Source organism: Manihot esculenta, chromosome 18, assembly GCF_001659605.2.
Source record: "Manihot esculenta cultivar AM560-2 chromosome 18, M.esculenta_v8, whole genome shotgun sequence".
Classification (NCBI taxonomy): domain Eukaryota; kingdom Viridiplantae; phylum Streptophyta; class Magnoliopsida; order Malpighiales; family Euphorbiaceae; genus Manihot; species Manihot esculenta.
Window position 1 is genome coordinate 2,124,286 of NC_035178.2, and position 26,970 is coordinate 2,151,255.

The 26,970-nt window shown below is 39.8% G+C and overlaps 1 protein-coding gene and 1 long non-coding RNA gene across 9 annotated transcripts; one reads left to right on the forward strand and one right to left on the reverse strand.

Annotated features, from left to right (window-relative positions):
* Nucleotides 1-16,928: 16,928 nt before the first annotated feature.
* LOC110607021 lies at nucleotides 16,929-22,682 on the forward strand. Of its 8 annotated transcripts, XR_006349453.1 has the most exons (10): nucleotides 16,929-17,275; nucleotides 17,371-17,438; nucleotides 17,533-17,680; nucleotides 18,577-18,720; nucleotides 19,038-19,115; nucleotides 19,862-20,035; nucleotides 20,723-20,857; nucleotides 20,962-21,073; nucleotides 21,204-22,471; nucleotides 22,542-22,682. It is a non-coding gene; the product is annotated as an uncharacterized LOC110607021 (long non-coding RNA). The 8 variants fall into 8 exon arrangements; XR_006349450.1 differs by having other exon boundaries at nucleotides 17,371-17,680; XR_006349449.1 differs by having other exon boundaries at nucleotides 16,930-17,438.
* On the reverse strand, nucleotides 22,281-26,617 carry LOC110607020 (cytokinin dehydrogenase 5). The gene is made up of 5 exons (XM_021746064.2): nucleotides 25,507-26,617; nucleotides 24,967-25,094; nucleotides 24,146-24,424; nucleotides 23,282-23,544; nucleotides 22,281-22,650 (listed from the first exon to the last, which is right to left on the reverse strand). The coding sequence occupies exons 1-5, from the start codon at nucleotides 26,111-26,113 to the stop codon at nucleotides 22,281-22,283; spliced, it is 1,647 nt and encodes a 548-aa protein (XP_021601756.2). The 5' UTR covers nucleotides 26,114-26,617.
* Between the last annotated feature and the right edge of the window lie 353 nt (nucleotides 26,618-26,970).

Genomic DNA, 26,970 nt, shown 5'->3' on the forward strand with positions numbered 1-26,970 from the left:
GAAGCTACCCTCCCAAACTGAGATAAATCCAAGACAAAATGCTAGTGCCATCACATTGAGGAGTGGAAAAGAGCTACAAGACAGCAAGGCTAAAAAATTGCAAAAACAGGCCATGGAAGAAATTCTGCCAGAAAGTGATCAGGGCAGTGATTTGCCCAATTCACTAGTAGAAACTGACCCGATCGCTGGGCAAATTGAGCTGTCCAGCAGTGATTTGCCCAAATCACCAGAGAAGGCAGAGAGTGATCTGCCCAAATCAACAGACCAGGCAGAATCCAGTCAAAGGCAGAAACAGCAACTTATGGAGAAATTCAAGGTACCTCCTCCCTTCCCAAAGAGATTTGCAAGATCCCAAAAGGAGAAAGAGGAAAAAGAGATATTGGAGACACTCCGCAAGGTGGAAATCAACATTCCCCTACTTGATGCTATAAAGCAAATCCAAGGTATGCCAAGTTTCTCAAAGAGCTATGCACCAACCGAAGGAAACTTGCTGAACGTGAAAAGGTAAGTGTGGGGGAGTGTGTTTCAGCTGTCATCCAAAGGAAACTTCCAACCAAATGCAAGGATAGAGGAATGTTCGCGGTTTCATGCAAGATAGGCAATGTGGGAATAAAGAAGGCCATGTGTGACCTTGGAGCTTCAATAAATGTCATGCCACTTTCCATTTTTAACTTGTTGAATGCAGGTACACTCAAGGGCACCAGCATTATGATCCAATTGGCTGATCGATCTGTTGTCCTACCCCAAGGGAGTGCTAGAAGATGTGTTGGTACAAGTGGACCAACTAGTCTTCCCAGCAGATTTTTATGTGATTGACATGGAGGAGGATAAGGGCAACATCACCTCTGATATCCTACTTGGGAGACCATTCTTAAGCACAGCAAGAACAAAAATTGATGTGCATGATGGCACATTGACTATGGAGTTTGAAGGGGAAGTTATCAAATTTAATGTTTATGATGCCATGAAATTCCCCAATGATGTTTCTCCTGTTTATGGCCTTGATGTTATTGATGATTTAAGTCAAGAAATTTTTGATTTTGATCAAGAAAACTTACTTTATGAAGGTCTTTGCAGGAAAGGAGAAGTGGACAGCAACATCACTGAAGCAGAAAAAACAGCAGACTGCTGTAACTTGCTGGATGTGGGTGATTTGCCCAGTGATTTGCCCAGACCACCAGATAATCTGCTCAAATCACAGACCAAATCACTGGAGCAGACAGACTTGACAGAAAGTGATTTGCCCAGACCACCAGATAATCTGCCCAAATCACAGCCCAAATCAGACAGCAAACAGCAGAAATCAGCACTAGAACTGAAACCATTGCCAAGCCACCTCAAATATGCCTACTTGGGAGCTGGAAATTCACTTCCAGTCATTATTTCTAACCAGCTCAGCCAAGAAGAAGAGGAAAAGCTCCTTGATGTGTTAAAGAAGCACAAAAAAGCAATTAGGTGGACCTTGGAGGACATAAAAGGCACCTCAAGACCATTCGGTGGAGGCTCATCTCACCAGAATCAGAGACAGGATACAGCACATGAAGCTATTGACATACGGAGTCCACAAACAAGCAAGGTTTTCAAGGTTAATGGGTATCGTTTGAAGAGATTCTATGAAGGTTTTATTGTCCATGTTGTGGAGGAGGTTCCCTTGGATCCCCCTTCCCAAGACTGCTGAGCAAGACACTGAAGTCCAGCCAAAGACAGAAAATAGGGCGCTACTGGGAGGCAGCCCAGATGTAGTGATTTGCCCAGTGATTTGCCCACTGCTTGCCCAAATCGCCGGGCAAATCGACTGAATATACCATAGTCACAAGTGATCGGGGCAGTGATTTGCCCAATTGCCCAGATAATTTGACCAAGATCACCGGTCCAATCGCAAAATCAAGCACATCATCAGAAAAGGGCGTGAACAATACCAGCCCAGCAACTGCAAAGGAGAAGCGGTCTGGCCAAGTGATTTGCCCACTGCTTATCCAAATCACTGGTCAAATCACCCTGTCAAGAATCCAGAGGGCCAGCATTAAATGATCAGGGCAGTTCACATACCCAAATCACTTTAAGTAGTTCTTTTCTTTTACTCTTTTACTTTTTACGCTATCTACTGTTTTTATCTCTTCTTCTTCAAGATTTCTCCTCTCCGACCCACCACTCACCCACCGGCAAACTCAAGACCACAATGGTAAGAATTAAGATGAAGGCCACCGGCGGACCGTTCATGTGGAAGAAACTAGGGCTGCCGAGACCCATCCCCTCCGACAGTGATGACGAAGCGCGGGACACCCCTCCACAGCAGCCCCTGCAGATGGGACAACACAGGAAACAGGGCAAGAACCAGCAAATACACTTCCAGCAGACCCCAGCAGGATGCTCCTCAGCCACCAGAAGACGAAGCCCCCAACCAGACAGTAGAGGCTCGTCTCAGTAGGATTGAGGACCGAATGCAAAGGATGGAGCACTTGTTGGACCTGCTGGTGGACCATTTTCTGCCCCAGCACCGTGACAGATAGCGATCTGCCCAGTGATTTGCCCAGTGCTTGCCCAAGTCACTGGTCAAATCACCCACAGGCCAGGAAGTCCCTTTCCCTTTTCTCCTTCATTTCTCTATATATATATATTCAAACATTGAGGACAATATTTGGGATAGGTGTGGGGGTACTGGAGAGTATTTATTCACTGATCACACCATCTTTTGATTTCTATTTGTTTCTTATTGTTTCTTTTTGTTTCTTTTTGCATTATTCTTACCCCTTTTTGCACACACCAGAATTTTTTCACACTTTTTGCACACATTTTTTCTTGCACACACACACAGAATTTTGTCTTAGCTTTTGCTCTACTCAACATAGATAACAAGGTTAAAAGAGTTTCCTTATCTCATGACCCCATTGATTTGCCACCCCTTTAAGCCTAAATTGAATCATTCACAGTATGTTACCTTCACTTAGAAAGTTCTTTACTTGAATTGAATCCTTAAATTTGTTGTGGTCAAGGGAAATAAAAATAAAAATACATGCAAATAAAAAGCTAGTGTAACTCCCTATGAGCTGATTTGCCCAAACTATCATGACAAACCAGCACAAAGCACAAATCACAAACTTGTTCCAATGGTCTAAGATTTTTGAACTGAGCCTAATAGCCACTTGGAGAAGTAACTGACTGAGTAACCGGGGGTGTATCACCCATGTACACAATCGCGTAAAAAGGTCAGTAACTTTTTCAAGCAAATAAGTTTCGATGGTCTAGACTATGAACAGAGCTAGTAGCCACTTGAACAAGTGACTAACTGAGTAACCGGGGGTGTATCACCCATGTACACAATCGCGTAAAAAGGTTAGTGACTTTTTCAGGCAAGGATAAGAATAAGTGCTACTAAAAATAAAGGAGAAAGAGAGAAGGTGGCAAGTCACTCCTAGGGGTTACATTAAACCTAACATAAAAGAATAAGCATGATTGAATCAAAAACCTTTCCCTTGACCATGGCAGGTGAAAGGAAACAAGGAAAGGAGAGGATGACCTTAGTGCATGTACTCTATACTGTGATAGTTCAGATTAGGAGTCTAGGGGGGCTGATTAAGTGGTACTTAGGCTCAAAAGAAAAAGGGGCTTGATTGGCTAAGTTATTTGTTGCTTGAGGACAAGCAAAAAGCTAGGTGTTGGGGTATTTGATCAAGCATAAATTAGCCACATTTTTATTATCTTTTTTATTGCTTATTTACACATTTTTTAGTTTAATTTATGGTTTTTATCTTGTTTTTACAGAAAAGGAAGAAATTGGAAAATTGGAGAAAAAGTGCAGAAAATTGACAGAAAAGTGATTGGGTCAGTGATTTGCCCAGTGATCCGCCCAGATCAAGCTGAAGCAGAAACCTGGAGGCAACAGGCAGAAGTGATAAGGTCAGTGATTTGCCCAGGACACTCGAAGACACTGGCCAAATCACTTGCAGAAGACAGAGAGAACTGACTCACAGAAACGTGATCGGGTCTGTGATTTGCCCAATCACTTGAAGAAACTGGTCAAATCACCGGACAAATCACTTTCACAACAGAAACTGACAGCAGAGCGGGAATTTGGGTAGAAAACAGAAATCCGAATTTTCAGAAGTCCAAATCCAACCCAATCACTACCAACATAAAATCAAGAGCCACGAAAGAGCTTCTCATCCAAGGAATTCCAATTGCAATTAAATTCAACATCAAAAGAGGAGTCAAACACCAAATCAAAAAGGGATTTCAAAACCCTAGATAGATAGAATTCTTCAGCTATAAAAGGAGAGCCTCCAAACCAGCAAAGACACCTTCTGATCAGGAACTCAGCACCCTCTCCCTCGCCAGAAACTCTGCAACTACTCTTCTTTTCTTTCTTTTCATCTTTTTGTGTATTTAGTCCACCATGAGTGGCTAAATCCATTCTTTTCTAGTTGAAGTTGGTGAATTTCAGATTTGTGTGATGAATTGGGAGATTTAAATCTCCATTGTTAAACTTCTATTTCTTTTCAATATTTATGCAATTTGAGCTTTCCATAATTATTACTTTGCTTTTAGAATCAATAAGGGCCCATTGTTTTTAAATTGCTTAAGTAATATTATTTGAATGATTTAGGTCCGTAATTGCTTAGGTTGTTCAAATACACATTTAATCAAATTGCATGATCTAGACTTGACCACGCGGTTGGCAAGGTTAGAATTAGGTTTCTCTAAGTCTTAATGCAGTTAACAGTTGTTCGATGCTATAATGCCCCAAGGACGTTCCTTGGCAACTTGTTAACTAGTGTTTGATTAGCGAACGTTTCCTAATCAAACTAGAACTAAGGAGGAATTTGGATTGTGAGAAGCGTCTTCCACATCCAAAACTAATTTATTGAGATAAATAGGAGTATTAAAGAATCAATGATCAATTCTAAACAATCTGAAATAGAACCATACTTCAACTAGAAGCTTTTCTCTTATTGATTTACTCATCTTTAAATTATTGCTTTCTTTTGCTATTTAGTTTTAATTCATCAACTCAAACTCCCCTCTTTTAATTATTTGTTATTTACTTATCTTGGTTATTATTAGGAAGATCTTTAGTGTCAATTCCCTGTGGTTCGACCCTATTGCCACTATCTACAAATTTATTTTGTTGGTTGATAATAGGTTTATTTTTGACGGCTTCGACAACCGCCTATCAGGGTCCGTGGACCCAAGTGTGACCCATCAGTGGCAGTGTCAGTCTGTCATTTCAGTCCAGTGTTCATAGAGGGTAGATGCCTTCCAGCTGACCTTGTGGTTCTAGACTTGACAGATTTTGATGTCATTCTAGGGATGGATTGGTTATCTACATATGGTGCGACCTTGGACTGTAGAGAGAAGGTAGTTAGTCTCAGAGACTAGGATGGGTCAGAGTGTGTCTTCAGAGGAGACAGGAGGGGTACACCCAGAGGTTTGATTTCAGCCCTTCAGGCTCATCGTTTGCTTAGGAGGGGTTGTCAGGGGTTTCTAGCTCATGTGAGGGAGCTAGAGAGTCAGGTTAGGGAACCAGCCACAGTACCAGTAGTCCGAGAGTTTCTCGATGTTTTCCCAGCCGAACTTCCAGGACTACCACCTGGTAGGGAGATAGAGTTTGAAATTGAATTACTGCCTGAGACCAGACCTATCTCTATTCCTCCCTACAGGATGGCACCAGCAGAGTTAAAAGAGTTGAAAGAACAGTTGCAGGATTTGGTAGATAAGGGTTTCATCCGCCCTAGTACCTCACCTTGGGGTGCTCCAGTGCTCTTTGTCAGAAAGAAGGATGGATCCCTCAGACTTTGTATTGACTACAGACAGTTGAACAAGGTCACTACCAAGAATAGGTATCCCCTACCTAGGATTGATGATCTATTCGACCAGCTAGCTGGAGCGGGTTGTTTCTCTAAAATAGATCTGAGATCCGGGTATCATCAGTTGAGAGTTAGAGAGGCAAATGTGCCAAAGACAGCTTTCAGGACCAGATATGGGCATTATGAGTTCTTGGTGATGCCGTTCGGGTTGACTAACGCCCCTGCAGCATTCATGGATCTCATGAACAGAGTTTTCAGCGAGTATCTGGATCACTTTGTTATTGTTTTTATCGATGACATCTTAGTGTATTCCAGAGATGCAGAGGAGCATGCCCAGCATCTGAGGATAGTTCTGCAGACACTAAGAGAGCATGGTTTATATGCCAAGTTCTCTAAGTGTGAGTTTTGGTTGAGGAGCATTTCCTTCTTGGGATATGTGGTATCCGCAGAAGGGATTGAGGTAGACCCCAAGAAGATAGAGACTGTAGTTAACTGGCCCAGACCCACGACAGTGACTGAGATTAAAAGCTTTTTGGGACTGGCAGGTTACTACAGGAGGTTCGTTCAGAACTTCTCGAAGATAGCTGCTCCTATGACCAAACTGACTCAGAAGAACCAGAAGTTTATCTGGTCGGACCAGTGCGAAGAGAGCTTTGAGGAGCTCAAGAGGAGATTGACTTCAGCACCAGTGTTAGCTCTGCCTGTTAGTAACGAGGATTTCACAGTGTTCTGTGATGCATCTCGAGTGGGATTGGGTTGTGTTTTTATGCAGAGTGATAGGGTGATTGCTTATGCTTCTAGACAGTTGAAGAAGCACGAGTTAAATTACCCCACCCATGACCTGGAGATGGCAGCAGTTATCTTTGCACTCAAGATGTGGAGGCATTACCTCTATGGGGTTAAATGCGAGGTCTTCACTGATCACAAGAGTTTACAGTACATCTTGAGCCAGAGAGAGCTACATTTGAGGCAGAGAAGATGGGTAGAATTGCTCAGTGATTATGATTGTAAGATCCAGTATCATCCGGGTAAGGCGAATGTTGTGGCAGACGCCCTAAGCCGGAAGTCACTAGGCAGTTTATCCCATATAGCAGCAGAGCGGAGACCAGTAGTGATGGAGCTTTACAAGCTCATCGAGGAGGGGTTACAGCTAGAATTGTCTGGTATAGGTGCGTTGATAGCACATATGAGAGTGACACCTGTGTTTCTAGAGCAGATAGCTCAGAAACAGCACGAGGACCCAAAGTTGATGAAAATTGCCAGGACTGTTCAGTCAGGCAACAGTGCAGAGTTCAGATTTAATAGCAAAGGGATCCTTCGCTATGGGAGTCACCTTTGTGTACCAGATGTTAGCAGTCTGAAGGAAGCCATTATGAGGGAAGCTCATAATGCGAGGTATAGTGTTCACCCAGGAGCCACCAAGATGTATCAGGATCTAAAGAGGGTATATTGGTGGCCAGCCATGAAGAAAGAAGTAGCGCAGTTCGTGACAGCCTGTGAGGTTTGTCAGAGGGTGAAACTAGAACATCAGAAGCCGGCTGGAATGCTTAACCCACTGCCGATTCTAGAATGGAAATGGGAGAACATAGCGATGGATTTTGTAGTGGGCTTACCGGCAGCGTCTAACAGGATAGACTCCATATGGGTGATTGTAGACAGACTCACGAAATCTGCTCATTTCATTCCAGTTAGGAGTAACTATTCTGTGGATAAGTTGGCACAGGTATATCTGGATGAGATAGTAAGATTACATGGAGTTCCAGTGTCTATAGTGTCAGACAGAGGACCTCAGTTCACCTCCAGATTTTGGCGAAGTCTGCAGAGTGCGATGGGCACGAGATTAGATTTTAGCACTGCTTTCCACCCACAGATTGATGGGCAGTCAGAAAGGACCATCCAGACCATAGAGGATATGCTCCGAATGTGTGTGTTAGACTTCGGCGGTTCTTGGAGGCAACATCTACCTTTGGTGGAGTTTGCCTACAATGACAGCCATCATGCTAGCATAAGGATGGCTCCTTATGAAGCATTATATGGGAGGAAGTGCAGATCACCTATTTGCTGGAAAGAGGTAGGAAAGAAGGCTCTTACAGGGCCAGAGTTAGTAGAGATTACCAGTAGAGTGGTGCCTGTGATCAGAGAGAGGATTCGAACTGCTCAGAGCAGACAGAAAAGCTATGCGGACGTTCGTAGGAAACTGTTAGAATTCCAGGAGGGTAATTGGGTATTGCTCAAGGTGTCTCCAATAAAAGGAGTGGTTCGTTTTGGAAAGAAGGGTAAGTTAGCTCCACGGTACATTGGACCCTTTGAGATTGTACAGAGGATCGAAAATGTGTCGTATAAGCTGGATTTACCCACTTCTATGGAGAGAATTCACCCGGTATTTCATGTTTCTATGCTACGGTAGTTTGTGTCAGATCCGAATCAGGTTCTAAGTACGCCTGATGTGGAGGTCCTTGGAGATCTCACGTATATAGAGCAGCCAGTGCGGATTCTTGACACACAGATCAGACAGCTAAGAAATAAGGAGATTCCGATGGTGAAAGTTCTGTGGAACCACCATAATCTCGAAGAGTGCACGTGGGAGACGCGGGAGTCATGCTTCAGCAGTATCCATATCTGTTTTGAGGTTAGTTTCCTCCTTTTTATATGTTTATATGTTTATTTCAGAACATTCGAGGACGAATGTTCTTAAGGGGGGGAGAATGTAATACCCGGCGAGAGTCCGGCATCGGAATTCCTGTCGTCCGGTGGAATCCAAGATGTCGGAATTCTCTAGATGGGTAGGATTTATGTGTTTTTTTAGAATCAAGAAGTATGTTTTCAGGTTTTCAAGTTAATGGGAACTAAGTTTTTGAAAGAAAAGAACCAAGGCAGAAAAGCCAGGTTCGGCCGCTGAAGTTGAGGTTCGGCCGCCGAACATGCATGGCTTTCGGTTTCACGATAGGCTGCCGAAGGTGGTCTGGCCAGCCACCTATAAAAGGCCCTCAGTCGGTTGAAAGGATAAGCTTTGCCGTTTCTTTCACTTTCTGAGGTGAGACCCTGTCCTTCTGAAGGTTTCTTCATGTTTTCATCAAATCATGCAAAGGTTTGATTGATTTTTATGTTATTTTGAAGGTTTTGAGCTAAAACCACAAGTTGTGAAGTTTGGAGAGTTTGAAGAAGAGTTGCTTCAAAACTCCACGTTAGGATCGTTCATCTTCTTGGTTTCAAGAGGTAAGTGAAGATCCTAACCTTGTTTTTATGTTTTCTGACGGTTTTATGAGGTTTTGGGAGAGAGTTGCATGAATAGGGTTAAAGGAGAGTTTTTGATATATTTGTGAGAAAAGCTTGTTTGTGTGTTATGTGTTTGTGTTGTTGGGGTTCTTAGGTAGTTTTTGACCCCTTTGAGCATATACTTGGGTGTATGCCTGTTGAGGAATTGAGGTGTTTAAGATTGGGAGAGTTTTGGTGTGTTTTGGCGTGAGGCAGAGCAGGTTCTGCCTTTTTGATGAACCCAGCTTCGGCCGCCGAAGAAAGGTTCGGCCGCCGAATGTGCTGAGGAGGTGGCTTCGGCTGCCCAAGTTTGCCCCCGAGCTTTTGGACTTTCGGCTCTGGAGGGGAGGTTCGGCCGCCGAAGGTTAGAGACTTTCGTCTCTGGAGTGCCTTTCAGCCCCCGAAACTTGCCCCCGAAAGGGTTCGGCTGCCGAAAGTTGAGATTCGGCCGCCGAAGGTGCATGAGTTTCGTCTCTGGAGAGGACTTTCGGCCGCCGAACCTGCCGCCGAAAGTGTCCTGTCCAGCAGTCCTTTGCATGCTTTGCATGGATGTTTGAGTGAGTTTAATGGGATTCTTGGGGAAGTTAATAGAGTTGTTCTTGAGTTAGTTTGGTCCCTCATTTGAGTTTATCTGTGCCTACACAGACCAGAGGAACCAGAGAGAGCAGCAGTGAGTACTGCTTCAGAGTTTACAGAGCCTGCAGAGTCAATCCAGCTAGCCAGAGGTGAGTGGAACTAAACTTAATACTTTTACTTAAGAACTGGAATGTTTTTAGCATATGTCATGCATCATGGTTATGCAGTAGGTTGATTGCATTAGAATCCACAAATATGTTGCATTGCATAGTTATTTGTTGATGTGGGTGAATGCTGAGTGATCCAATAGTCACGGAGATAAGCCCAGGAGCCTTTGACTACGCCCTGGCAGGTATAGAAGTCCAGGAGCCTTTGACTACACCCTGGCAGGTACAGTAAAGTCCAGGAGCCTTTGACTACGCCCTGGCAATGGTAAGTAAAGGTGTTATATACACATATACATATATGAGACAGAAAATCCAGGTGCCTTTGACTACGCCCTGGTATGAGATACTGGGACTATTTGGTGACAGGTTTACCCTTGATGTGGATTGTCTGTGTTATGATGCATTCCATCGGATCATGTTTTATTGATATGTTTTACTATTCTACTCACTGGGCTATAGAGCTCATCCCACTCCCTTAACCCCAGTCTTGCAGGTTCAGTGTACAGGGGAAGTCCAGTAGAGTTCAGGAAGAGAGAAGAGCTTTGTAATAGCTTAGGGTGGACATGTAATATTAAAGAGATGTACTAGTTGTGTTTAAAGTTATGCTTGACTTAGTTATTTTGTGTTGTAAATCTTGTCGTAGGTACATGATCTGTATATGTATATATTTGACAGAGTATGTGAAAAACCAGGCTTCACAGGTATGAGTTAACCCATCTAGAGCAAGCTCTAGTCAGGGGTACAGAGTACAAGGTACAGAGTACAGAGTACTGAGTACATAGTACAGAGATAGTGCATGCACAAGTTAAGCCTTGTTTCAGAAACGAGTTTTTATTTTCACGGAAAATGTATGATCATGTATGAGATTTACAGGTACACAGAGAGTATAGCAGGCTTGCTACGAGTTCTGGCGGCCTAAGCCGACCTGAATCCTAGCACCGGTGACGGTCCATTTTGGGGTCGTTACATAAGTATTATGAAGTGTTCTCTATGAAGAAAGCCACGTTATTCTACAAATTACTTGCGCGAAAATGCTTCGAAGGTCTTGAAGGATCTATGAGGAAAATTGAGTAAGGAAGGAGGGAACATAAAGTATAAATCATTGAGTTGTCAACTTTAGGTTGTTTATGCTTTCTTATTCCTCCCCGCCTAAGGTAGTGTTGTTCACGTGAAGGGATTAAGCATGATAGAAATATTTTTGGGAGTTTTGTGTCAAATAAAGGATATGGGATGGAGGAGGAGAGCTTTAAAATCTTCTTGTGGACTCTAAGAGAAGAAACAAGAATCGAAGCTAGTATAGAATAACATATCATTGCACATTGTTTTGGATATTAGAGTTGATGCCATAAAGCAGGCACAAATACAAGATTCATGGATTGTTTACACAATTGTTAGAATCACGACTAAAACGAAAGTGGATGATATGAGGAAATAGAGATAGAATAGACAACTTTAGTGCACGGATTAATGTGAGCATGTCCTTTGACGAACTCGCTCAATCAAAGACATCGAAAGGCAAGATGGATTTCATAATTTCTTCTTTTAGTGAACCCGAGACGTCAATAGATGTGGCATCTCCCATAACTACACGAGTTATCTCTATTTCGACCAATAATTGTTCCTTGATAAAGAAGAGGTAGTCGAGAGTAGTGAAGAAGAAACTAATGGCTATCCAACATGAGATGGTGCAAGAGTAAACTCAACAAAAGTGGCATTCGATGGAGTATTGTCTATCGGAGCGTAAGTGAAAAAATAATTGTAATACCCGGCTAGACTCCAGTATCGGAATTCCTACCGTCCGGTGGAATCTCGATTGTCGAAAACCTCTAGAAGGGTAAAATCATGTTTTCATAAAATGTTTTAATGTATTTTAAGGTTTTAAGTAAGAAAGAAATTGAGTTTTGAATGAAAAAGACCATGGAGGCATTTCTAGGTTCGGCCGCCGAACGTGGGATAGTTTAGGGGGGCACGTTAGGCTTTCGAATGTGGCTCATGTTCGGCCGCCGAACATGCATGCATTTTGGAGTCACCTTCGGCTTCCGAAGGTGGCCTGGCTAGCCACCTATAAAAGGACCCATGGCCGAAAATGGGCGAGCTTTCTCCCCTATTTTCGGCCAACGGTGAGTCCATGCCCTCCCATGGTTGGTTTTGGTGATTTTCCTCAAATCTTTCAAGTTTTAACAAGTGGTTGCTTGGTTTTTGAAGTTTTTGAAGCTAAGAACAAGTTTTTGGAGCTTGGAGACCCAAGGAGCTAGATCTCTCACATCTCCGAGTTGGATCGCCTCTCCTCTCGATCTTCAAGAGGTAAGAGTAGATCCTCACCTCTTTTCATGTTTTGATCAAGTTTTATGAAAGTTTATGGGGTAGAAATGCATGTTTAAGTTAGTTGTTTGTTGTTAGGGTAAATGTTGAGTTTATGAGTAATGTATGTTGTTTGAGTTGTTTTTTATGTTTGTGTTGGGGTTTAGGATAGTTTGAGGCCCCTATATGCTTATTTGCTTGTGAATGCATGTTGTAGAATAGCTAAATGCATGTTGGAATGGTTTGGGAGGCAAATGTGCATAGAATGACTGAGTTCTGCCACTTTGGAAGAACTCAGGTTCGGCAGCCGAAGGGACTTTCGGCCACCGAACCTGCCTGTGGAGGCAAGCTTTCGGCTGCCGAACCCTGCCCCCGAAAGTGGACTTTCTGCTCTGGAAGGGAGTTTCTGCCGCCGAACATGCATGAGTTTCGGCTCTGGAACCACTTTCGGCCGCCGAAGGTGCCGCCAAAAGTGGCTGAGTTTCGGCTCTGGAGGGACTTTCGACCGCCGAACCTGCCGCCGAAAGTGCCCTGTTCAGCCTTCCTTTGCATGTTTTCTATGATTGTTTTAAGGTGTTTTAGGGGGGATTTTTGGGGGAGTTGTTTAGAGTCATGTTCATGAATGTTTGGTCCCTCATCTGAGTCCACCTGTGTAGGTTCGGACCCGAGGAACCGAGGACCCCAGCAGGGAGATAGCTGCTTCAGTGTCTTTTCAGAGCTAGCCTGAGGTGAGTAGAATAACTCTTTATGTTTCAAAGTAAATAAACCAATCTTTTGAGCATGTCCATGCATCACGAATGCCATGAGATATATTAGGTTGTTTGCATTAGAATTCACGAATATGTTACATTGCATAATACGATGATGATGTGGATGGATATTGGATGATCCTTTAGTCCTCGTATGATATGATGCGATATGATATGATATGGTATGGTATGGAAGTCCAGATCGAGACCCATTCTACGCCCCTGGCACTATGTTAAGAGAAAGACCAGGTCGAGGCCCATTCTACGCCCCTGGCATTATTGGAATGTAATGTTATGCTATGTTATGTTAAGAGAAAGACCAGGTCGAGGCCCATTCTACGCCCCTGGCACTAATGGATATGTAGAGGACTATTGGTGACAAAACCATCCTTGATGTGATTTGTATGTGATGTGATGCATTCCATGAAATCATATGTTTTAAATATAATGTTTTATTATTCTGCTCACTGGGCTCTAGTAGCTCACCCCGTTCCCATCACCCCCAAGTTTGCAGGTTCGGGATAGACCAGGAAGTCTGCAAGAGTAAAGTTATGTTTTATGTAATAGCTAGATGTGGACATGAAAATGATGTAATGTAAAGTATAGTATAGTAATGTAATGTAATGATGTTTATTGAGGTTTAGAGTTGTGCTTGACCCTAGTATGTTGTTAATCCCTTTTTCACATGATCTTTTTAATGAAAAGTTTTAATAATGTTTATGTAAACCAGGCTTAATGTATGAGATGTTGCCCCATTAGAGCATTTGATGAGGGCTCCAGTATGGGGTTTTATGTTTATGAGTTGTGCATGCACAGGTTGAGCTTGGTAAATGAAAGAATAAGTTTAAAGTTTTATGTATATGTTTGATCATGTATGGGATTTAACAGGTATACAGGATGTATGTTAGGCTTGCTACGGGTCCCGACGGCTTTATACCGATCTGGATCCTAGCGCCGGTAGCGGTCCGGTTTTCGGGTCGTTACAATAATAATAATAAGACATGTGGTAATTATGAGAAATGAGTAAAGTAGTTATCAACTATTATGATTTTCTTTTATGAATTACTTGACCCTGATGTGTAAATAGTAAGCAAGCTATTGCTTTTATAATTCTTGTTATGCTGTGTAGCGTTGTTAGTAGGGGTGAGCAGTATTCGGTTCAAACCGAAAAAACCGACCGAACCGAACCGATTTAAAATTTTGGTTCGGTTTTTTATATATTTCGGTTTGGTTCGGTTTTTAATTTTAAAAATTTCGGTGATTTCAGTTCGGTTCGATTTTGAACAGAAAAAAATTGAAAAAATCGAACCGAACCGATTAGTAATAATAATATGTTTTTTCAATAATATAGAGAAATTAAATCATATTAAAATTAAAATATTTTAATTAAATTTTAAAATACTAAAAATAAAGTGTAAAAAATAAAAAAAAAATTATTAAAATTCGAAACCGATCAAACCGAACCGAATCGAACCGAATCAGACCGGTTCGGTTCGATTCAGTTTCTGACCAAAATTGGTTCGGTTCGGTTTTTATAAACACTAAAATTTCGGTTTTCGGTTTATTCGGTTCGGTTCAGTTTTGAACCGAACCGACCGAATGCTCACCTCTAGTTGTTAGTGCAGAAGAAAAGTTTTTGAGAGACTCATATTAAATATTGTTATGGATGAGGTGGTGATAGATCAAAGGTGGTAATTGCTTCATCTCTCAAAACATATCCTTTACAAGAATATAGAGAATGAGTACCTGAATAGGAAGGGTGTATCCTAAAGAAAAAAAAAATCAAGACTAAGTTTTGCAATGGTGAAAATGAGTCAAAAGTGGAATAGATGAAAGTCCAGAGGGGATAAAAAGAAAACAACCATTACAAGAGTATCAAACAGTGTATAATAGTGCCAACCAACCATGATTGCCGAGCACATGTTCATTCTCTTTGAGGTAAGTAAATATTTTGACAAAGCAACCAAAAGAAATGTAGGGTAACATTGGCGCAAGAGTTATATCAAATGTCATTGGGAGTAATAGCATTGTGAAAGCAAATAATTCATTTATCCTACGACAAAAGGAAGAAGGAAGATAAGGGAAAAACTGACAAAAGTGAGGACTATTGAACCAGTCAGAAGAGTGCGATACTCAAGGTAGTGATGAGAGATTGAGATCCTCAATGATAATTCAGTACTAGAGAGAGAAGGGAATTTAATAAGAGGGAACCCTCTCGCATCGAATGAATATGTTATTTCTTGTGTTTTCTAATATCATTCTTTATCTTAATTTATTTATTTATTCATTTATTCCGAGATATTTTGTGTATTATTGAGTTAGGTTCCTCGTGATGTAGGACTTGTTAGGTTCCTCGTTATGTATGACTTGACAAGTTTGTGCTAACAAATATTATGAACATATAGTGTATAGCTTCCTTTAGAAGGGATTGGAAAATAATGTGTATTATTAAAAGGATGAGATTAGTCCTACCTTTGTGGTTGAACAGGAAAGAGACCTCATGGCCAAACAAAAGTTCTCACAAGTGGATCAATGTGGAGGAGGACCGAGATAGGTCAAGAAGCACATGTTGTTTGAGGCAAGTTGATGTTGTGAGTTATGATGAAAGCGGTATAATAAAGGAAGTATCTTCTAATAATTTCTTAGTGTTGAGTCATAATGATGGTATTAATTGCTTCACATATAGTCAATCTTAATAGTTGTTTTAAGTAGATTTCTGTTGCTCATAGGGTTCAACAAGAAATGCCACTTTTCAGTCGTCATGGATATTTTGTGTGTAATGTGCATCTTTTTGTAGGCATTTGGGTAAACATATTCTTAAGTAGAGAAAAAAGAGATAAGGTGTGCAAAATATCAGAGCTTACGAAGGGAAGAACCGTAAGACGTACAAAAGAGGAAGAGAGTGCTGAGTGAGTTCTTTTGAAAGTGGGGACATCGATTTGGATTCGCCGAGTTTCACTACAAGTGGAATAAGGTTGTGTTGTGTCAATGAGATGGGTAAAGGCAGTTCATGTCTTAATGGTCTAGTGTTGTTATCACACCTGTTGATTTATAGTGTGTTGTATTCTAGATGACTTGCTATATTACTTCGTATTTGAATCTAACGTGATTAGTACTAACCTTTCTTATGAGACTATTACAAGTTAATCACAATGCCGTGTGGCATGAGTTTATGCAGGTTGATTGAGGCAAAAAGTAAGGTCGATAGTTAAAGACAAGTAATGGCGAGACAGGTTAAGGAGAAAAGAACCATCGAACGAATTTAGGCAATAAGTTTATGCAGAGGAGTAAAGTAACAACTTCTCGCAACATTTAAAGTAGACTAAGGAATCAAGGGTAGAATATTTACCAATCGAAGATAGAACTTTCGTAGTTTCATCATCATTAAGAGCTAGCAGCTCACAGAGATCAATTGAGGGGAGAAATCAACAACTGAATGATTTTATACCAAGAATTAAGACTGTCCAATAATTTAATCAAGCAGGACTGAAATCAGATTACATTGCAAGCAAGCCTAAAAGCGTTGAACGCAAAGATAAGAATTCCAACAATCTCAGTCGACGAGGATGTCGATCACTTAAGTGGAGGAGTGTTAAGGTCATAAAGTTTTCAGGGATCAAAATCGTAATTTTTCAACATTGGAATTCCCAAAAAACTATATTGGAACAAATTAATAAGAAAATAAGAGTCGAGAAAATTTGTTGTAATTCATTTTCATTTATTTATTTTGGGGTGTCATGTGAGACATGTTGATATCTCCTCCTGCGATAAGCCTAGTTGTTTTTAAGACTCTACAAAAGGAGAGAGAATGACTAGTTGGCCACCAACGAGGACCGGATACCATAGACTTATAGAATTCTTGAATCAAGGCCCAATTGCCTTCTATCGTTCCTGTCTATAAAGAGTTGAGAATTATTATAATAATCCGATATAATAATCGGATGAATGATAATGTATTTTGTTATTTTAAGTGGCTTATTAGTTCTTATCTATGGAATATATGGTGAGACTTCTGGTCTATTGACTGTATTGTTTCCATATACAACCTTGACTTATTAAATTGTTTATATTCAAGTATCTAATGGTAAAGGTTGAGTTGGCTTAAAGATCAAGTGCTGCACAGTTTTATACGAGTGCTAAAAATCCTGACACTAAGCACCCTAATGCTCGGGTTCTTCCTGTTTCCTATTCCCCCATACAATCCGTATAAATGCTGCTACGGTGGTTACCTGTGATGATGATAACGCTTGCTACGCCTCTTTCATGGCGGCAACTGCCTTCCTGCTTCTCCCGGACTCAAACAGACCTTATACCCTTGAAATTAATCTCCGGTTACCCTAGAATTGCTCAGCTTTCCTTCTGTTCTAGCTCGCAAATTTCTTCCGATATTACAGATTCAATTCCCGAGCAGTCATCAAAACGTGTTAGATTATAACTTTCTCCTGATTTTGTTTTGGGCATTTAGAGGTATCTTACCTCTTCTACCATCAACCCTGTGGCGTATGGTTATTATTGCAGGATCCTCTGAAACCTGGTCTATAATTAGTGGGAACTCCAATAGGAAACCTTGAAGATATCACATTGAGGTGCTTGCTCAAACTTCATAAATAATTTTATTGCTGGTTTTGATCTTGTAATTGCGGAAATTTTTTACATCTGCTCATGTGATACTTGCGGAAGATATAAGGCATTCGGAGTGAGATTGATTGACCGTGTTAAAGAGTCTCAAAGAGAATTGACTGTGTTAAAGAGGTTGAAACGGGGTGAGATTGTAGGCCTGATCAGTGATGCAGGGATGCTGGGCATTAGTGATCCAGTTGCAGAATTTGTGAGCACATTCTATATCTTAATTACGTGCGTATTCTTAACCGTGAAAAAGTTAAGGATTGAATCTGGAATGTGTTCATCCAATCCTTTAATGTCCCGTGAGATTGGATGTAAGTCTATTGATTGTTTCCCCTCATGTTTCTAACTGAGGGCAATGGAATTGTTCCAAATGTTGATCGGAACTTTTGTTATCTTGGACACTGTATATGTTGAGAAATAGTTACTCCCTGGGAAATTGTTCATTCAAATGACTGAAATTAAGTACACTGTATGTGTTGACAAATGGTCTCTTATCAATTCTTATAGTGATTGTAGAAATTCTATGATTATTTGTTTTAACATCATAAATCCTACTTTGTAGTTAACAACCATTTGATGAATTAATAATTGTTCATCTAATTATAAAAACAACCAAGTATAAACAAAGTTGAAAAAAAAAAAAAAGAAAAATTAATGATAGAAGACACCATTCTTGTGTTTCATTTTGTGTAATTCCTAGCAGTTACGTAGTGAATCAGGATGTTCTGGTGCTATCTGTCAAAGTTTTGAATAAACTTTAGAATTTGTGTTTTAGTTTATCATGATCATGCAAGATCATGCAAGTTAGAACCTCCTTTTTAGTTACCAACACTTTGGAATCTTGCCACAGGTGAAGTTATGTGTGAATGAAAATATTACTGATATTCCTATTCCTGGACCTTCAGCTTTAATAGCTGCTCTTTCTGCCTCAGGCTTGGCCGCAGATGAGTTTACATTTGGCGATGTTTTTCCTTTTATATTCAGATTTGATGCCTGATATGCTTATGTTTGTGCATGCTTGTACATATGCATCGCATCATAGACATTGTTAATGGCATTAAGATTACCAGGGACTTGATATTTTAAATACTGCTGCAGTTGGATTTCTTTCCAAGCATGCCAGATCCAGGAGAGTCCGGCTGATAGCCTCTGCAGATGAGAAAGAACGCAAATATTCTATGTTCCTCCTCGTAAACTTTATCAATTTCTCGAAGGGACGTCATTACTCTTTGGTGACTCAAGGTGAATGTTTCTTATTTTACACATTCACTTGTGCTGACTGCAATCTCTAGAGTCTATCAATGTGCTATATAATCCAGATTCTCTAAGTTCTACATTTTAGATTTTACCTTTTAATACAAATTCTTAGAGTAGCTCTAGAATAGCATATTGGCTACTTTCTGGTGGCTATTTCACTGGTGGATAGGATTTACATTTTTAAATTGCTTGTAATTTATGGATCACTGTATCATTAGTTGGATTCAACTAGTTTTACTATAATAAAATTTTCTTTCTATCCCTTGTCTTTCTCATGTTAACTAATATAGATAACTTCTCAGGGGTGGTTGTGACAGTTCATTTGATTGGTCTTCAGACAGTGTGTCATACCACGGGAGATGATCAAAATACATGAGGAGGTGGGTTTTGTGTTTAGCTGCAATAGTGATGCTACCCAGGAGACCTGAGCTAAGTTGCTCTTCATTTTGTCTATTGTATTTGTCATGAATCAATAAATTCTAAGTTTTGAAAGAGCCATCAGCCCCCCACCCCCTCACCCACCTCCAAGAGAAAAAGAAAACCATCTGCAACTTCCTTTAGTCTGTTAGACCACTAGTAAATGTGAAGCTTGAGATAATCTACTTGATTTTAGGAATTATAATCAACTATTGAAATCAGAGTACAACTAGAATTGATAAGGACATCAGGTATGAATTCTGTCCTCCAGGCCTTCCACATCTTTTCTTTTGTTATGATAGAAGAAGAAAATCTTCATGAGATGCTTAGTAAGTTTACAACTCAGTTAATCATACCTGAACTAGTTGGGTAAGCGACAAGAATGTCACTCTTTACTGCATCTGCCTTGTCTAAAGATAATTGCTGTGACTTATGGAGGCAGGAAAAATGCCATAGCAGGCATATTTAGTGGAAGCTGAACTTGATGCCTGATTATTGCAATCAGTATGTAAATTGCCATGTTATATTGGTACTTGTATGAATTCAATAATATGGAGTAAACACTAAGCACACTTGCAATGTCTTCCAGAAATATATAGCATATCAAGTGAAACAGAATTCTTAATATCAATTTACTCTGTCAGTGGCCTACCCAAGATCCTTGTATGCCAATGGTAATATTGATAATATTTTTTTTTTTTGCAATCAGTTTTGGCGGGGTACTCTGGGAAAGGCAAAAGAAGTGTTTTCAGGTCACTAACCTAAGGGAGAGATCACACTGTTGATTAAAGGCAAGTTGAATTAGTCGGTTGAAACTCCATCAGATAGTCAGCTTGAGAATGAATTGGGAGACCTGATCTCCTGTGGGCACAGTCTTTCTATGGTACTGACTAATTAAGTTGAATCAAGTTTTTACATGTTAAAGGGAAATATAAGTTCATTTTACTTCTGCCCGACATTTCAGAAGATTAATGATTAAAAATTTGGGTTAGCTGGTCAATTTCAAATTCAATACTCTTTATGGAATATATAAGTTGAGAGGGGATGGATTTGACACCGGAATATATTAAGACCATAAGCTCTTCCAAGAAAAGGACTTATAAACCAATTGATAAACAAGGAAATATAGGAAAAAATTGAAAACAACATGCAAACCGTGTGATATAGCAAGTCATTAACCCTTCTTTGAAAGTTCTTTTTCTCCCTTTTCTGGAAATATATATGTCGTGTCATTAATGTGACAAGGAGATAGCAGCAAGACATATTTACAGTAATATAGTCCTTTAGTTTCCATTGGCATGCCCTTTTCACATGGCATGCGACCATTGAACAGAGTTCTGATACACATGTATTCTCTTAAGATTAAGCTCAAGCAAATAATGTGTGGATCCCTGCTGAACATTACTCATGCATATCAGTAAATGTGGATGGTAGTGATATTTAGCTTAAACCTGTTTATAATTGAAGTGGTGGTGCCTTACTGCCTTTATATGACCACCTTTCTGTTTTGTTTATTTGTGAGAAGTTTCTGAGGCGAATTGTGATTATGATTGCATTGATGTGCCTTTAGGCAGTCAAGTTGGTGTCTGAAAAAACATCAGTGAGGAGGAATACTATATATTCGTCAGCATTGACAAAATTGGGGAAGCAACCTGAAGTGGAAGATACTTGAAAATAACCCATATCATATTGAGTGGAGTAAAAGGTACATCACTTGGAATTTGCTGAGTTTGCTTCATTTTTCTTGATATGGTCTAAATTCTGAAGTGTACTGTCAACTTATTTACAGAGCTAATGGCAATCTTGCAGTTCTTATTGCTTTAGGTGTAATGGTAAGGGATGCAACTGTGGAGCAAATGCAAACAAGATGAGATTATCTTAGCTGAAGAGGAAGGAGATGAGAAGAGAAAACGCAGTGCAAGTAAGAGCAATAACATGAATACACTTTAGATTGACTGTGCAATATTTATGTTAACTTGCTACAGCTGTTCTGGGTTTTGCCTCATAGCTGCTTAATCGTGTTTGTTTGTTGATGGGTGAACTGGTGCCAGGTGCAGCCCCAGTTCGATTTTGTGCATTAATACTGCCCAAGTTTTAAGAATGAACTCCACTTTAGAGCATCATTATGGACAGTGATTAACCTCAAAAGGGAGAAGTTATATGGCAGTTAAAAGAGCGTTGTAGTAATAACGATTGTTGATTCCTTGAGATGGCAAAATGATATTTGAAGTGTAAGCAAATTACACGGCGATTGAAGGAGCTTGTGAGCCAATAGGGTTAAAAAACAGTGACCTCAGAATTACCGCTGGAACCGGTACATTAGAAGCTGCACCTTCAGAATCAAGACGCCTCTGAACCCTCTCCGAACCCTCTTCTCTCTGGCACTGACCTAGGGGGGGTTGGTAGGTTATCCTGCCCTTTTGAAATTTTAATCTTTAAATGAGAATAGATTAAATGAATTTCTTTTTAATAGACTATAGATTAAATGAATTTGTTTTTAATAGATTATTACATTGAATCCCTTTAGGTTTGTAGTAAAAATTTAAAAATTATTTTACATTTTAAGTATATACTTTTGGCTCCCTCTAAATATAAATGAAGTGTCAATTATTGTCTCTCCGTCCCAACTTTAGCCACTAATACACAAACGCCCCCTCCCCTCTATTTTTTTTTTTTTTGAAAACAAAGTTGCTCCTAATGCATTCTTAAAATCTAAATTATTATTTTTTGTTTCTTTATATTTAAAAATAAATCTGTTCATTTGTTTTTATCAATTTAATCATTAATAATAGACAAATATTGATGAGATATTAAAATACTGATAATGATAAAATCTACTAATAAAATAACATGTTTATTATATCAAGTGTTGAAATATCAAAATTTATGTACTTTTATATTTTTTTAAAATACATAAACTCAAAGTGTTAGACAGAAGTAGATTATCCTAAATTATTATTAATATTAGTGCTTCAAAGCATCAAGTAATTCGAATTCCTATTTTGGCATTATGTACAAGAATTTCCTAAGTCAGTATATGCGATTATGTGGTGTAATATAAGTTTCAAAAAGAAAGAAAGAAAGAAAAAAGAAAAAAAAAAAAGAAGAAAATCTGCGTGTGTCGTCGCTTATCGCCACAGGGCCACGGTACTAAAAGAAGAAGAAGAATAAGATGATGACGCAGCAACAAAGGACGGCGTGAATATACGTTGGCCAGTTGCTAAAATGCGCCGGGGATCAAATTCCATCTTGTTCTGGTAGAACTGGGACCACTTATCCCCAAAGTGGTCCATCCACTCTTCCTGAGTGGTGTAGTGAGGTAGATATTGCTTCACCTTGATTCCTGCATCATCACAGAATCTGAGAATCTGACGGTTCTGATTGTTCAGGTACTCCAATGTCTGGGTCTCCTCACCATTGTCCAAAGCCGATCTTAGAAACGCCACCAAATAAAACACTTCCTCAACGGGTGTCACTACGGAGCTCCTTTGGTCCCACCTGCACAGGATCACGAGGATCAACGAATGAGGATTTTCATTTGAAAGGTAAAATCTTCTGTAACAATTATTAAATTAAACATTTACAATTAACTTTACGTATTCTTTATATAAATTTTAATTAAATAAAAAAAGAACTCTGATGATAGAAGATTTTGATTTGATGGTTATGAAGGAAATGGGTGGTTACCCATGAGTACTAAAACTACCCAAGTAACAACAAGACTTGGATAGGCATAGCATCCCCATCAGAGAAGATCTCCCTGACACCAGAATCTTCCCATTTGTTTCATCATTACCGTCGATTTGTTGGGTTCCAGTCAACAAAAGAGAAAAGTGTTTGTCAATCCTAGCTGTCCCTTTTTTTTATTACAATAACAGGAATCCTTTTGCCAGAAAAATCTATCTCCTTTTGGTTTAAAATTTCAACGTGCGGTTATGGTAAAAACAGACAACTCATCATCCAATAACTATATAGGACATACTCCCATATATTTTTATTAATTTTTATTTAGCTAATTAATTAAAAGGTATAGTTGCATGTTTCATGTTGCATGTTGCATGTTGCATGCATTGGTAGTAGCTATAGTGTGGTATACAAATTAATTAAAAGAAAAAAAAAAAGAGCTTACTTGTCTGTGTTCATGGGGTAAATGAGAATGGGTCCACTTGTTTTATTGCCCAAAATGCCCTTGAAAACGCCCTTATCGAAATCAGCAATCCTTGATTTGGGGACAAAGAGGTTGAGCCAAGGATGTGGCACGTCCCACAACCCTTTAGCCCTTAGCTTCAACTCCGCCTTATGGACTCTGTCCAAGAAATCCACGTAAGGCAAATCCGTCGTGAACACTGATGATGGAATAAAATTCAGCTTCTTCAACAGACTCTCTACTTCCTGCATACACAATTATTTAATAATTACAATTAATTAAATTAATCTCTTTTCTTATTAGAATATGCAATCAAAGTACACAACAACCGCATAAAAAATAGCTGCTACAAGACGGTTGCTTTTGTCAGGATAAGTTTGACGCCAATCAGTTTATTTAATCAACTCTGAGAAGAGAGAGATCACTTGATTAGAGGAGAATAATTTGGTGAGTTTGGTCGGCTTAGATTTTACTTACAATTATAATTTAATTAATGCAAATATAAAATTCAAATACTTAGGATCGGATGGAAGCCATAGATTACACAAGATCTTCCATGTTTTCTTGCAAATGTATTCTAGCATTTTTATAATACCATGATTTTCCTATAAACTATTTACTCGGTCTATAATCTCAATCATGTAATCTAGGAGGCCAAGAAATTTTGTCCAAAGCCTAATTAAATTAACACTTATGTCTTTTTAATATGCCAGTAGTAGAAGCTTCTAACTCGTTCCAACACAAGTCATTTTACATTCTTCAATTTCTTATAAATTTTATTAATTAATCACCCCCATGCTATTAATTAATTACGTAAAGGGAAACAAAAAATAATTAATAAGATACCTGATCAATGGTGTCCACAGTGGATTGGTGGTAGTTCTTGGTGATTTCTAAACAGTAAAGAACACCAGTACCATTAGCACCAATTGAGCTAATCTTAACTGGGTTTCGAGGGGAAAAGAAAGAGGATCTCCAGTTGTTAATAAGACCTTCATCTACAATAACAAAGCCTTCAACGTAATCAAATTTTTGCGTAGCTGGTTTTCCGTGCAGGGAAATTAGATACTCTTGGTCTCTTGTAAAGGACGAAAAGCTGGAGTACAGTACTCTAATCCACCTTACCTACATTAACAATAACAAATAAAAACCCACCAGAAAATTCTACGTTAGAGAACAGAAACTGCAAATTGGAAGCATATATGACTTTATCTTTTTACAGTTAGTTTGGATTAGAATTTAATACTGATGAGCTCAACAATATAACTGGCTTTTTTTCAATATAGCTTTACTGATTTAGAATAGCCGTTTGAATATGTGGGTTAGAAACTTAGAAAAGCTCTAGTGGTCCTTGGAAATGGACCCACCCTGAATAATGATACTAGGCTTTTCAGTTTTGTCATTAACTATACTAGGAAATTTTTGTAAAGGTGTCATCATGTCCCACCAAACTATTCATTTAAGTGATATAAATATATGCAATGAAAACCTTATTTTTATTTTTATTTTTTTAAATCAGGATTTCTGAAGTAAACATATTAGGCATCCACTTCTGCTTAATCAATATATAGTGTGATCTAATGCTATTGTATACGCTTTCAATAGGGCATTAAATTATTTCGTCCAACTTGCTAAATTATTGTAGGAAGACAGAGAAAGAAGAGTACCCTATGGGGAGCTGGTTCAAGGGAAATTCTTGCCCTAGTGATGATGCCAAACTGACCCAAACCACCAAGAACGGCATGGAACAGCTCTGAGTTTTCTTCTTCTGAACATGTCAAGATCTCACCCTTCCCTGACATCACACAACCAGGTGCATGCATGGTTACGCTTACAAGTACACCAAAAACTTCCAATTTCAAGTACCCATCCATCTTCCCATATCAGACAAATTAAGGGTTATAATTAGTATATCCAAAAAAGCGAAAAATATATATATGCGAATATTAAATTCAATAATCATGAAAGGATTTTTGGATGGTAACTTTAAAGGAGAACAACACTCATAAACCCTGTAGCTAACACTCAAGAATCAAGACAAAAACACTCTAATCACCCAATGTCAACAGAATCCCCCACGTCTGATTGAAAATTTTAACAATTTAAAACAAAACCCACACATATTAAAATACAAAACCTGCAAGAAAAATTAACGCAGCCAAACAATTAAATAATGCTGCATGTATGGAAAGAGAAAATAATTAAACCTGTAACAACGTCGAGTTCATGAACATTGCTAATCTGTGGCCCGTGGTTAAAAGCTTGCCCACTTATCCCTGCATTTGATAAGGTACCACCCACTGAAAGGTACAAGTAATCGGTCCATGATTTTGGTGCGAGCCCATACTCTAGCGTGCTCCTCAGCACATCTATCCATAGCTCTCCTCCCCACACGTCTACATGCATATCCTTCACTGAAACATGCGGAGGAGCCGGATTATTATTCGCCGACCCCAGCTGATGATTTCCTCCAGAGCGACGGCTCATCTCAATCACTACTCCATTACTTGTCTGTGCCTGACCGTTTATGGAATGCCCATGACCCCTAGCAGACACCGTAAACCCACCAACCGAATTATAAGCGGCGCGAACAAGCAGGGCTATGTCCTCTGCAGAAGCCGGACGCAATACTGCCATCGGCTTGGCACGGTTGAGCAAGCCGAAATCAAGCGAAGCGATGTCCACGTCTGAAGGGTCAACGCTGAGTTGACCGTCGACGCCAAGCCGGAGAAGCTCAGCTGGGTCCACGGTCAACCCTACGGTTACAATCAACCGACAGATAGCAAATGTCAAAAGAAGCTTATTAATAGCCATTTTTATTTTTTTTTTCCTTGTTTTCCTCCTCCTACTTATTTAGTTTCCAAATAAGAGAAGAAAAGACGATAGCGAAGTAGAAGAAAAATGCGTCCACCGGCGGAGAGAAGGAGGAGGCGATGGCGGTGGGTACTTTGTAGTTGCAGATGTATTAAGTACAGAAGAAGAAGAGAACAAAATCTCTTGTGAGCTAACGTAAGCCAGATTGCGCTTTAAAGATTTGGCACGCCATGCACACAGATTCGATGCTACTTGATCACACTCCCTCTTGGCCTTTTCTTACGTTGCAGTTGCACAACGTACACACTTGCCTCTAAGAAGATTGGAAGCTGCAGAGTAATTATATAAAGAAATCCAAGAAAATCAAGAAACAGCACTAGAATTTTATTTTTCTTTGTTTCTTGATCTGTAAAGAAAATGATTTGTTTGTGTCTCTGAGAAATTATACAGAGTGTGTGTGTGTGTGTGTCTGACAAATGCGTTGGGTTCTTTCATGTCTAGGATACGAGATGCAAGTTCTGAATTTATAGGACAAAACGAGGGGAGAGAGAAGAACACGTGGATCTCACATGCGTGAGCAGGGTGAGGAGACACGTGAGGAAGAGGAGGGATGATGAAACGGCGAAGGCGGGGGCCATCGTGCGCTGAGAGAGAGAGAGAAAGAAAATGAAAAAGGGGCCCACTTAAGGATACGGAAGATCTGTGTGGGGTGTAGTGGGAGAGAAGCTTCACGTGGGTGCAGAGACTGGACGATGTTGTTGTATGTAGCCAATAAAAAGATTCTGAAAGTGTCGACTGTTACCTCTCTCCTTTGCTACCATTCAATGACCATAGCCCATCCACAAGAATATTAACTC

Excerpts from the sequence above, each read along its gene's own strand:
- LOC110607020 (XM_021746064.2), bottom strand. The coding sequence starts at position 26,113 with ATGGCTATTAATAAGCTTCTTTTGACATTTGCTATCTGTCGGTTGATT. Across the intron at positions 25,095-25,506 it reads TGAACTCGACGTTGTTACAG|GGAAGGGTGAGATCTTGACA; the intron begins GTTTAATTATTT and ends GTGTGATGTCAG. Across the intron at positions 24,425-24,966 it reads TTGAACCAGCTCCCCATAGG|GTAAGGTGGATTAGAGTACT; the intron begins GTACTCTTCTTT and ends TTGTTAATGTAG.